A 13461-nucleotide genomic window follows, 5' to 3' on the forward strand; every position below is an offset into this window, starting at 1 on the left:
GGGCTCACTAAAATACAAATTAGGCTAAAAGTAGGCAGTAAAGAAATAGTCAAATCATATATCGCCTGAGAGCATGGGGAGGGGACAATGATCGGGATATAAACCCAGGCATTCGAACCGGATCGGGCAACCCACTTTGGGTCCCCTCCCATTGTATGGGAGCTCTGTTTTCACTCTATTAAATCTTGCAGCTACACACACTTCTTGTCCGTGTTTGTTACGGCTCCAGCCGAGCCGTCCACCACTGCTGTTTGCTGCCATTGCAGACCCACCATTGACTTCCACCCCTCCGGATCTGGCAGAGTGTCCACTGTGCTCCTGATCCAGAGAGGCGCCCATTGCTGCTCCTGATCAGGCTAAAGGCTCGCCATTGTTCCTGCATGACTAAGTGCCCAGGTTCATCCTAATCGAACTGAACACTAGTTGCTGGGTTCCACGGTTCTCTTCCGTTACCCACGGCTTCTAATAGAGCTTAACACTCACCACATGGCCCAAGGTTCCATTCCTTGGAATCCATTGAGGCCAAGAACCCCAGGTCAGAGAACAAAAGGCTTGCTGCCATCTTGGGTGTGGCCTGCCCCATCTTGGGAGCGGCCCGCCACCATCTTGGGAGCTCTAAGAACAAAGACCTGCACGTAACAGTGCTGGGATTACAGGCTTGAGCCAGTGCACCCGGCCTACTTCCTTTTTCTAAAGTCCATCCTGGTGTATATGTATCCTAAACACCCAAATATGTAACCAAAGACTTTGTGAATGACCCTGCTCACCAAACAGCAACCTTGCAGGATCAGCAACTGCAGTTCTGACTGCGGCTGTCGCTGGTGTAAATAAAATGAAACAATGAGCAAAATAGCACAAATTTAAAACTAAACCATCAGTGTGCTAATCAAACTGAAAGTCTTCCTAAAAGAGCCAAACATTTTAACATAACCTTTCCCACTCTCATAGTTGTTAATGTTAGGGAGCAAAAACCAAACATCAATTGAAACGGCAGTTTTAATTGGCTGCAGAAAATGAAAGGTTACTTCACTCAAAAAAGTAAAAAAAACTCGTGGTAATTCAGAATTGGAAAATGTTTATTCCTGCAAATGATCAGTAAGCTTGCTCTGAATTCCCTTGAATCCCAGCATAGTCCCCAAATAGACAGGCTTGCCTCACCCCACAGAGGATACGACTCTGAAAAATTGAATATGAAGAAATACTGAATATGTCAAGTCATTCAAAATCCACAAGGAGGTCAGGCGTGGTGGCTCATGCCTGTAATCCCAGCACTTTGGGAGGCTGAGGTGCGTGGATCACTTGAGGTCAGTTCGAGACCAGCCTGGCCAACATGGTGATACCCTGTCTACTAAAAATACAAAAATTAGCTGGGCATGGTGGTGCATACCTGTAGTCCAGGTAGGAGAATTGCTGAACCCAGGAGGCAGAGGTTGCAGTGAGCTGAGATAGCACCATTGCACTCCAGCCTGGGCGACAGGACAAGACTCAAAAAAAAAGAAGAAAAAAAAATCCACAAGGGTTTTGAAGGACGGCTTTACTGGAAAAAAAATCCACAAGGGGAAATGGTTAATCAAAGAAACCACACAGTTGATGTATTTCCACGAATTCAAAGCCTTTTAATGATGTGAACACTTACTCCCCATTTCTTTTTTACATTGTTACAAAAAATTTACATACAGTTTTCTGAAAGTGGCATTTTGTTGGTTGTTATTATACTGATGATACATATTAACACTTTGTATTGAAGAAGTATCATAAAAATCACAGGGCATTACAAATTTTTGATAAGAAGAAGTAATAGTATTGTCTTTTAACAGCTGGAGGCTCCCAGGCATACTCTTTGGTGAGAAATGATTAATTTTATATTTTCATTTTGATGAGAATCTTTTCTTGTTTTTACCAGTTATAAAAACAAAGCTTTTTCTTTGTTGTGATAATGTGCACTAAGACTTAGTTTCTTGAGCTGATGCTAAATAAAATGAGATCAATAGGAATATTCCAGGAGATCGTGAGAAGTTTTTAGAAGGGATGGCATCTACATATACATGGAGCTCTGAAAACTGTTGGAGAGTATGACCTGGGACTGAAACTGTGGAGCACATAGCCAGTGTCACAGGCTCCGAGAGCAGAGAGAGTTTGCTCTGGGACCTGGAATGAGTGATGGAGAAATGTTTTAAACAAACAAACAAACAGGCCAGGCACAGTGGTTCACATCTGTAATCCTAGCACTTTCGGAGGCCGAGGTGGGCAGATCGCTTTAGCTCAGGAATTTGAGATTAGCCTGGGCAACATGGCGAAACCCCATCTCTCTACAAAAACAAACAAAACAGGCCTGGCACGGTGGCTCAAGCCTGTAATCCCAGCACTTTGGGAGGTCGGGGCAGGCAGATCACTTGAGGTCAGGAGGTCAAGACCAGCCTGGGCAACATGGTGAAACCCCATGTCTACTAAAAATACAAAACTTAGCTGGGCGTGGGGCCACATGCTTTTGTAATCCCAGCTACTAACACTTGAACCCAGGAGGCAGAGGTTACAGTGAGCTGAGCTTGCACCACTGCACTCTAGACTTTGCATCTCAAACAAACAAAAAAACAATTGTGGGAAGGTTCCTAGGTTTACTGCACTCCAGTTTAATGCTTGTATAGTACTCACACTTATATCTCAGGACTTTTCAAGGGCTGACCCACCCGTTTTCTGCCACATGCAGTTAGCCCCAAGGCCTCATCTGTACCCAAAGGCCTGTGGACAATAACTGCCTCAGCAGAAAAAAAAAAAAAACTTGAAGCATCTGACAGAGGAAACGTACTCCAGAGCCACCGTGAGCTGCCCCTGTTCCTGACCACCAAGCCCAGCCTGGACAGCCTGCTTTCCCGCCCTGGCCTGAGGCTGGCTCAGTCCTGGATCTCTCCCCAGTCCTGCTTTCCCACTGGTGCCTCTAAGACCCCAGTGTGGAGTCTGCACCTCATCTCCTCAACACGAACAGATATTGGTCCTCAAACACAGAAACACACTCTTGGCTTGGTTTCTGCTCTATTTTGGTATTTCTACTTTTGAACTTTGTTCAGTGTTCCTTTCTAAAACCTAACCACTGGATCCAACCCAGGGTTGTAGAGTGTCCATTCTGAGTCTGCTATTTCCCCAAGTGTCCCCTCAGCAGGCAGCAGACTCTGCTTTATCCTGGTGGGGGATGGGTGCGCCATCTTCTCCAGCTACAAGACAGCAGAGTGGGTCTCCTGAAGGTTCTCCTCCAGCTTCAGCCCCAGGTTGTCAATCCCAATGCTGGTGACTGGAGGCACGCTGCTTTCAGCCGGCTCGGCCGTGCGAGTAGGGGTGGAGCAGTACAGGATAAACCCCACCATGATGACAGTGAAGGACAGGATGTAGAGTCCTGAAAACTAGAAGGGAAGAACAGGCAGTGAATTGTGCCCCTCACATACACATCTTTGCTGCTGGCTTTTGCCAACTGTGCTTTGAGGATTACCCTCTCATAATCCTTTTATTTTCTTTCTTTCTTTTTTTTTTTTTTAAGACAGGGTCTCGCTCTGTGGCCCAGGCTGGAGTGCAGTGGCACAATCTCGGCTCACTGCAACCTCCACCTCCCAGGCTCCAGTGATCCTCCCGCCTCAACCTCCAGAGTAGCTGACACCACAGGCACTCACCACCACACCTGGCCAATTTTTGTGTTTTCTGTAGAGACGGGGTTTTTTGCATGTTGCCCAGGCTGGTCTCGAACACCTGAGCTCAAGCAATCCGCCCGCCTCAGGCTCCCAAAGTGCAGGGGATTACAGGCGTGAGCCGCCATGCCTGGCCTCATGATCTTTTTTCTGAAAGTTACCTAAGGAGATGCTAATGCACAAAACCTTCCCATGTATGCTGGTGAATGATAGGACTCTGCCAACAGCACCTGGCACATAAGCCACCTGGATCCTTGGATCTTTAGGAGAAATGGACCTTTGCTTTTCTCTGTCATAATCCAGCTACACCCGACTCTGCATATAGTCCCACTTAGTGGAGAAAATAAAAGGTCATCATGGATACCACAGAGAGCCCCATTCAGACCCTAGACACTGCTTACAATATTGGTATGAAGCAGAGGAACTTAAGACTGTGATGAAATGTGGAAGTACAGAAGTGGCATCTGCTCAACAGCCTCTCAATGTGTGCTATTTAATGAAATTCATTTTGCTAAAATTTAATACATTATCTTGTCTCTGTGGGCAAGTATTACATAGTAAAATTTATGGTGGACTGAGCAGATTCAGAATTGTAGAGCTAGAAAGAGCCTAAGATACTAGAAGAGTCCAAAGCCCAAAGAGGTGACTGGGTGTAAGGTCCGGTGAGGACAATCATAGGGAACAGAGCCCTGTGAGAGGCATCTCATACACTCTCTGTTCCCAGAAGGACCAAAAAGAGCAGGAGCCCATTCTGACAGAAATTTTAAAAGTATGGATGGAGTTTTTGGTGACCTTCCCCAACTTTCCCCTTCCTAAGACTGAAAACCACCACCCAGAGCAAAATGCAAAGAGGAAAGAACACTAATTCATTGGGTATATATATGGAAAAATGATATACCCCAAAAGTCTAAATAAATTCTATTAAGAATTTTGTATATTTCCTCTTGAGTTGAAAATCCATACAAAAGTTGAAGTATTAAAGAAATCAGTCTGTATTTTTTTCTTTTTTTCTTTTTTAGACAGAGTTTTGCTCTGTCTCCCAGGCTGGAGTGCAATGGCGCAATCTTGGCTCACTGCTACCTCTGCCTCCCGGGTTCAAGCGATTCTTCTGCCTCAGCCTCCCAAGTAGCTGGGACTACAAGCATGCACCACCATGCCTCTAATTTTTGTATATTTGGTAGAGACGGGGTGGGGTTTCACCATGTTGGCCAGGCTGGTCTCGAACACCAGACCTTGTGATCCGCTCGCCTTGGCCTCCCAAAGTGCTGGGATTACAGGCGTGAGCTACCACGCCTGGCCATCAGTATGTATGTTTAGCAGCATGATAAAGCACAGAAAGAGAGTGGCTAAAGACTGACCAAGAATGGTGTACTAAAAATTAGAGAAACTATGTACTGTAATTAATGTGTAATCAAATACCCAGGGCCTTATTTTTCCTTTCAACTGGAGAAGCAAACTCAACTTATGATTAATCCTGCTAACCTGATTTTAAAATTAGGAATGGAGTAGCTAACATCATACTGAATGGGGAAAATATAAAAGCCTTACTTTTAAGAACTGGAAAAAAACAAGGATGCCCACTTTCACCACTCCTATTCAACATAGTACTGGAAGTCCTAGCCAGAGCAATTAGGCAAGAAAAAGAAATAAGAGGCATCCAAATTAGAAAAGAAGAAGTTAAATTATCCCTCTCTGTAGATGACATGATCTTATATCCAGAAAAATCTAAAGATGCCACAAAATAGCTCTTAGATCTGATCAATAAATTAGGTAAAGTTGTAGGATACAAAATCAACATATAAAAATCAGTAGCCTTTCTATACACTAATAATGAACTAGCTGAGATAGAAACCAAGAAGGCAATCCCATTTACAACAGCTACACAAAATAAAATAGGATTAAATTTAACCAAGGAGGTGAAAGACCTCTATAAGGAAAGCTACAAAACCCTGAAGAAAGAAATTGAAGATGTCACAAATGGAAACACCCATGTTTACGGACTGGAAGAATTAATCTCATTAAAATGAGCATACTGCCCAAAGCAATCTATAAATTCAATGCAATCCCTATCAAAATATCAATGTTATTTTTCACATAAACAGAAAACACAATCCTAAAATTCATATGGAACCACAAAAGGGCCCAAATAGCCAAAGCAATGCTGGGCAACCAAAACAGCATGGTATTAGTATAAAATGAAAATGAACTCCTATCTCTCACCATATAAAAAAATCAACTCAAGGTGGGATTAAAGACTTAAACGTAAGACCCAAAACTATAAAGCTACTAGAAGAAAACACAGGGGAAACACTTTAGGACATTGGTCTAGACAAAGATTTTATGGCTAACATCTCAAAAGCACAGGTAACAAAAACAAAAATAGACAAATGGGACTATATTAAACTAAAAGGTTTCTGCACAGCAAAGAAGACAATCAACAGAGTGAAAAGATAACCTCCTGAATGGGAGAAAATATCTGCAAACTATTAATCCAACAAGGGACTAATAACCAGAGTATACAAGTAACTTAAATGACTAAAGAGTGAAAAACAAATAATCCTATTAAAAAGTGGGCGAAGGACATGAATAAACATTCACCAAAAGAAGACATAAATGGCCAACAGGTATATGAAAAAATGTTCAACATCACTAATCATCAGGAAAGTGCAAATCAAAGCCACAATAAGATATCATCTTACCTCAGTTAGAATGGCTATTATTAAAAAGTCAAAAAATAATATGCTGGCAAGGATGTATAGAAAAGGAACTCTTAGGCCAGGTGTGGTGGCCCACGCCTGTAATCCTAGCACTTTGGGAGGCTGAGGCGGGTGGATCACCTGAGGTCAAGAGTTCGAGACCAGCCTGGCCAAGATGGTGAAACCTCGTCTCTACTAAAAATACAAAAACTAGCTGGGTGTGGTGGTGGCACCTATCCAGCTACTCGGGAGGCTGAGGCAGGAGAATCACTTGAACCCAGGAGGCGGAGGTTGCAGTGAGCCGAGATCGTGCCACTGCACTCCAGCCTGGGCAACAGAGCAAAAACTCCATCTCAAGAAAAGAAAAAAAAAAGAAAACGAAAAGGGAACTCTTAAACACTGCTGGTGGGAATGTAAATTAGTATAGTAGAGCCACTATGGAAAACAGTACGGAGATTCTCAAAAAACTAAAACTAGAACTACTATACAATCCAGCAATCCCACTACTGGGTATTTATCCAAAGGAAAAGAAATCAGTATATCAAAGGGAGATACCTGCACTCATCTGTTTATTGCAGCACTATTCACAATAGCAAAGATATGGAATCAACCTAACTGTCCGTCAGTGGACAAATGAATAATGAAAATATGATATATAAACACAATGGGATACTATTCAGCCACAAAAAAATGAAATCCTATTTGCAGCAACATGGATGGAACTAGAGGTCATTATGTTAAATGAAATAAGCTAGGACACAGAAAGACAAATAGTGCATGTTTCACTCATATGTGGGAGCTTAAAAAGTCAATCTTGTGGAGGTAGAGCATAGAATGACAGATATCAGAGGCTGTGGAGGATGTGTGGATTGGGGGTGGGAGATAAAGAGAGGTTAGGTTTTTGTAGTGGTGGTTGTTTTGAGACAGGGTCTGGCTCTGTCACCCAGGCTGGAGTGCAGTAGCTCAATTTCAGCTCACTGCAACCTGTGCCTCCCAGGCTCAAGCAATCCTCCCACCTCAGCCTCCCAATTAGCTGGGACTACAGGTGTGCACCAACATACCCGTATAATTTTTGTATTTTTTTTTTGTAGAGACAGGGTTGTGCCATGTTGCCCAGGCTGGTCTCGAACTCTTGAGCTCAAGCAATCTGTGTGTCTTGGCCTCCCAAAGTGGTGGGATTACAGGTGTGAGCCACCATGCCCAGCCTAAGGGACGTGTTTAATGGGTACAAACATTTAGTTAGATAGAAGGAATAAGTTCTAATGTTTGACAGCAGAGTAGGTTGACTACAGTTGAAATGATAAATACTCGAGGTGATGGACGTCTCAAATACTCTGACTTGTACAGAGTCTATGCATGTAACAAAATGTCTTATGTATCCCATAAATATGTATAAATATTTGTATCAATAAAAAATTAAGAATGGGGCATTCGATTTTATTCACACCAATAAATAGTTTTAAATTAGCTTAAGTTTCATATTATGCCCAATAAAAAGTTCAAATAAGGAGATGACAGCGAAAAACAGTAAGAAAACAGAATGGGCTAGGGAAGGAGGGAAAAGGAAGAGAAAGAAGATGAGAAGGAAGGAGGGGGTGGAAGGAGTGAGACAGAGAAGAAAAAGAAAGCAAGCTAGCTTGGCACAGTGGTAGGCACCTGCAGTCCCAGCTGCTCAGGAGGCTAAGGTGGGAGGATCACTTGAGCCCAGGAGTTTGAGGCCAGCCTGGGCAACATAGTGAGACCCTATCGCTAAAAAGAAAATTAAAAATTAAAAAAAAGCAAGATACACTCCCAAAGGTAAAAGAAAAAACTAAGTAATTTTTTGAAATGAGTATTAAGTAGATTGCTGGTCACATCCAGCTGTGGGCTCCTTGGGTCACCAACAGCTTTAATGTGCTAACTTGTTATAGATGCTCAATTATTTCTTAACGTTAAACCTTAAGAATTCTTTAAGGAATGTAATAGCCACAGCCCTCCCCAAGACAGGAAAATGCTTCCTGGATTAAATGATAATGCAAAACCAATAATAATGTCAAGCTAAGCAGACAACTATAATTTCCTACCACTGACTTTCAGTCTTGGATCTAATACATAGCACAGGGCCCAACACATAGCTGGTGTTTAATAAATGTTTGTTGAAAAAAATTGATTCAGAGAATATTAGGGGAAGTTAGAGCTGTTTAGAGTACTCTAAACTTTTAAAGTTGGTATTTTTTATTTATTTGTTTGTTATTTTTATTTATTTATTTTTTGAGACAGAGTCTTGCTCTATCACCCAGGCTGGAGTGCAGTGGTGCAGTCTCAGCTCAGTGCAACCTCTACCTCCTGGGCTCAAGCAATTCTTGTGCCTCGGCCTCCCAAGTAACTGGGATTACAGGTGCCCGCCATCATGCCCAGCTAGTTTTTGTATTTTTAATAGAGATGGGGTTTCACCATGTTGGCCAGGCTCGTCTCAAACTCCTGAACTAAAGTGACCCACCCACCTCAGTCTCCCAAAGTGCTGGGATTACAGGTGTGAGCCACTTGCGCCCAGCCTTAAGTTGGTATTTTGAAAGGTAATCTTGCTGTCCCATAAAATGTTTACTGTTACCTGTGAAAACACCTATGTAACTTGTTCAAAACCTGTTATATTTGGTTTGGTGGCTTTTAAATGTTCAGAAGAAAAACTATCATGTCTCTCTTAAGAAGGCAGTTGATTAAATGGAATCACTTTTATTAGGATGGAGAGACTAATAAAGAGATTAAGTCTCCTGAATTAGAGGCACTTACTTCTTTGTCTTGTAAAATTCTTTGTGTCTGGATCTATACAGGAAGTTTCTTGCGATTACTTTATTCAGCAAATATTCACTCAAGATCAATTTCAGGAGAGGCAGAGTGCTTAAGGGACACGGATGAGCGTAAAAAATTCTGAGCCTCTTTTTCAACTGTCTGCTTCAAAAAATTAGAGCCAAAGTTATTTTAGACACAGTTTTTAAAACTGGTAGTGTATCAAGCTTACAATCTGCCTTTAAAAACTACTTCTTGGCCAGGCTCAGTGGCTCATGCCCTGTGGTCCCAGCACTTTGGGAGGCAGAGGCAAGCGGATCACCTGAGGTCAGGAGTTCGAGACCAGCCTGGCCAGCATGGTGAAACCCCGTCTCTACTAAAAATACACAAATTAGCCGGGTTTGGTGGCAGGTGCCTGTAATCCCAGCTACTCAGGAGGCTGAAGCACAAGAATCGCTTGAACCCAGAATGCAGGGGTTGCAGTGAGCTGAGATCACACCACTGCACTCCAGCCTGGGTGACAGAGCGAGACTCTGTCGCAAACAAAACAAACTACTTCTAAAGTGCTAGGTGTCTTCATTATGTTCTGAGTTTTTTCTACCTTTGTAATTTATTCTGAAGATTTCAGAAGACCTGGTCTTTGCTCTGTAAGTCTTGAAACAACATTTGACCAAAAATAGTAAAAATCTGATCTAAGAATGTACTATTAGACATTCAGGGACAAAGGAACACAAAATAACTGGAAAGGAATTTATCAACTGCATGCTCCGATTCTGAGAATAGTAGTTTAAAGTTATGTGGCCAAAAAATGACATAAGAAAGGGATTTTTCATTTTAAAGTTGAAAGCAGTTGAAGTTATAGCCAGCCACCAACTGGCCTGCAACTGCTATATAGAAATACCAGCACCCCTAGTGGTGACCAGATGAAATGCAGCCACGGCATCACAGAAAAACTTAAGGCTGACATTGTAGTCTATGACAATTTGGCTCTCAGAAAAAAATCTGCACCCATCAGGATGACTTCTCTGATTCACTTTGACTTTATTTATTTATTTTACTTTTTTGTTTGTTTGTTTGTTTAGACGGAGTCTCGCCCTGTCACCCAGGCTGGAGTGCAATGGCATGATCTCGGCTCACTGCAACCTCCACCTCCCGGGTTCAAGTAATTCTCCTGCTGGGACTACAGATGCGCGCCACCACTCCGAGCTAATTTTTGTATTTGTAGAGACAGGGTTTCACCATGTTGGCCAGGATGGTCTCGATCTCTTGACCTCGTGATCTGCCCGCCTTGGCCTCCCAAAGTGCAGGCGTGAGCCCCTGTGCCCAGCACACTTTGGCTTTTTTGTTTTGTTTTGTTTTGTTTTTGAGACAGAGTCTTGCTCTGTTGCCCAGGCTGGAGTGCAGTGGCGTGATCTCGGCTTATTGCAAGCTCTGCCTCCCAGGTTCACGCCATTCTCCTGCCTCAGCCTCCTGAGCAGCTGGGATTACAGGCGTATGCCACCACGCCCAGCTAATTTTTTGTATTTTTAGTAGAGACAGGGTTTCACCGTGTTAGCCAGGATGGTCTCGATCTCCTGACCTCGTGATCCTCCCGCCTCGGCCTCCCAAGGTCCTGGGATTACAGGTATGAGCCACTGCGCCCGGCCTGGCTTTTTTTTAATGATGTTACCAGTAAGCTATAAATACTCCTTCAGTCTTAGTTCAGGAATACCTTAACCAGCAAGTCTGCAAAGATAACAGCTGGTTCCTTCACATGTAACCTTGCAAACCAAAAGGTTTACACTCCTTAAGCAGAAATTTCTGAGAATCCACTGAGCTTAATGTATCAGTAATTCAGCTAAGTGTTGTGAGTTCATGGCCGACTTCTGGGAATAGCATAAATAAGGATTTGTCTGGATACAAAATTTTACAAGGACGAAGAAATATAGTTGATAACCTCTACTGAAACTAAAATTATCAGGTAACAGCCGGTATCCTAACTATCTGCTCAAATGACTGTCAGGAAAATAGGAAGCAGGTCAACAATCCTTTACTGAAGGCACACTGAGAAAAGACAGGTCTCGCTCTGTCAGCCAGGCTGGAGTGCAGTGGTGTGATCAGATCATGGCTCACTGCAGCCTCGACCTCCCTGGCCCCAAGTGATCCTCCCATTTCAGTCTCTCTCTGGAGTGGCTGGGACTACAGGTGCACATTACCATATCTGGCTCATTATTTTTGTAGAGATGGGGTTTTATCAGGTTGTCCAGGCTGAGAAGAGGTATTTCTAAAGCAGGGGTTCTCAAAGTATAATCCAAAATCCTTGAGGGGACCTAAAACCCTGGGGAGGAATCTCTACAGTAAAAGCTATTATTGCTTTTTTTTTTTTTTTTTTTTGAGACGGAGTTGCTCGTTACCCAGGCTGAAATGCAATGGCGCAATCTTGGCTCACTACAACCTCTGCCTCTCAGGTTCACGCGATTCTCCTGCCTCAGCTTCCCGAGTAGCTGGGATTACAGGCATGTGCCACCACACCCTGCTAATTTTTGTATTTTTAGTGGAGAGGGGGTTTCCCCATGTTGGCCATGGCTGGTCTCGAACCCTTGACTTCAGGTGATCCACCCTCCTCAGCTTCCCAAAGTGCTGGGATTACAAGCGTAAGCCATTGCACCTGGCCCTCAAAACTATCATTACTATAATACTAAAATGCTATTTGCCCATTTCGCTTTCATCGTCTTGCAAGTGCACAACGAAATGTTCTAGAAGCTACATGATATGTGATATCACAAGGCAGAAGGAAGAAGCAGATGTGAGAATCCAGGTGTTTTTTTCTAGTAAGCCACAGAGTAAAGAGATTTTTTAAATATAAATCAATGAAATTCTTCTCACTATTTTTTTATTTTGAAAAATACATTTTTTCATAAAAATGATAACATGGTGAATTTATTATTTTCTTGAGTTAATAAGTATTTTTTAATTTCTCAGTTTTCAGTTATAATATGGTAAATAATAGGTATAAATGACTGGGGTTCCCAATTTTTAAGCATTTAAAAGGGGCTTAAAATTTTAAAAAGAGTGATCAGCAAGCCCTGGATCTAAGAAAAAAAAAAAAATAGATGAGAACTGCTAAACTGCTGCCCTAGGAATTTTCAAATTAGCTGTGAAGTTGGAAAAAAAAAATCTATATACTTGGTTCTGTCTGATTATGAGACTTTAACATGATGCAATCATAAGCTTGAGACTCTTATCTTAATAATGAAATTAAGGTGGAAAGTGCAGTGGCAAGAAGCCTGGACTGATAGAAGACTGACAACTAAGACTTAATATTGGCTTTACCATTAACCAGCTGCTGACTAAGGGTAAGTCACTGAGCTACACATCACCTCCCTGGGCCTTTGTTTCTCCATGTCTAAAATAAATGGCTCCGCCAGGCATGGTGGCTCACACCTATAATCCCAGCAGTTTGGGAGGCTGAGGCAGGCAGATCATCTGAGGTCAGGAGTTCAAGACCAGCCTGGCCAACATGGTGAAACCCTGTCTCTACAAAAATACAAAAATTAGCCAGGAATGATGGAGGGTGCCTGTAATCCCAGCTACTCAGGAGGCTGAGGCAGGAGAATCACTTGAACCTGGGAAGCAGAGGTTGCAGTGAGCCGAGATCACACCATTGCACTCCAGCCTGGGCAACAGAGTGAGACTCCATCTCAAAAAAAATAAATAAATAATAAAATAAATAAAATGAATGGCTCAATCAATTCTCAAGGGAAGGTGTATCAGACTCTCTGAGGATGTTATTTTTTCAAACTCCATATTTGCTCTCTTGCTTCCCCTGAAGACACTGATATATTCCCTTCCACCCCACCTGCCTTGAGAATTAGTACAGGTAATAGGACCCATTGCTGATGGCAACAGGTTACGCTTGTAAATGCTGTGATGATGTGGATAGAAAAAGTCTGAAAAACCACTGGACTGAATTACCTTTAAGATATAAAATTACTATCAAAGACAGAACCATTCCAATCATGCATGCATGATAAGCTGGCCATCTCTCTTTCCTTTCCATCAGGTACTCCAGACTTTCTGTCTGTATACCAAGGCAAAAAGAATGAATGGAAAAGTTCCTAGTGCTCAGGTTAAGTTACACTGTCCCTCAAGGTCAACAGCAGCTCTGGGCCAGCTTGTTTATCACCTGAAAACATGCGTTAACAATTCCATAAGCTAGTGCCCTGGGCCATACCATCGAAGATGAAATCCATGTATTTCACTCTTTAGAAAAACCCTAGAAGGACAATTCTTATGTGAACCCATTTTGTAATTCAGAAGCAGCAAAGGGAGGCCTGACCAATGAA

The 13461-nt window shown here is 42.6% G+C and overlaps 1 protein-coding gene across 2 annotated transcripts in view; it reads right to left on the reverse strand.

The window, feature by feature from the left end:
• Positions 1 to 1593: 1593 nt before the first annotated feature.
• SLC35F2 (solute carrier family 35 member F2) overlaps positions 1594 to 13461 on the reverse strand; it is a 70687-nt gene continuing 58819 nt past the window's right edge. For both annotated transcript variants that reach the window (XM_003828347.5, XM_034933626.3), the window contains exon 8: positions 1594 to 3395. In XM_003828347.5, the coding sequence (XP_003828395.1) occupies positions 3210 to 3395 (186 nt within the window). In that variant the 3' untranslated portion in view covers positions 1594 to 3209. The remainder of the gene's footprint in view (positions 3396 to 13461) is intronic.

The sequence above is a fragment of the Pan paniscus genome, chromosome 9, assembly GCF_029289425.2.
Source record: "Pan paniscus chromosome 9, NHGRI_mPanPan1-v2.0_pri, whole genome shotgun sequence".
NCBI lineage: Eukaryota > Metazoa > Chordata > Mammalia > Primates > Hominidae > Pan > Pan paniscus.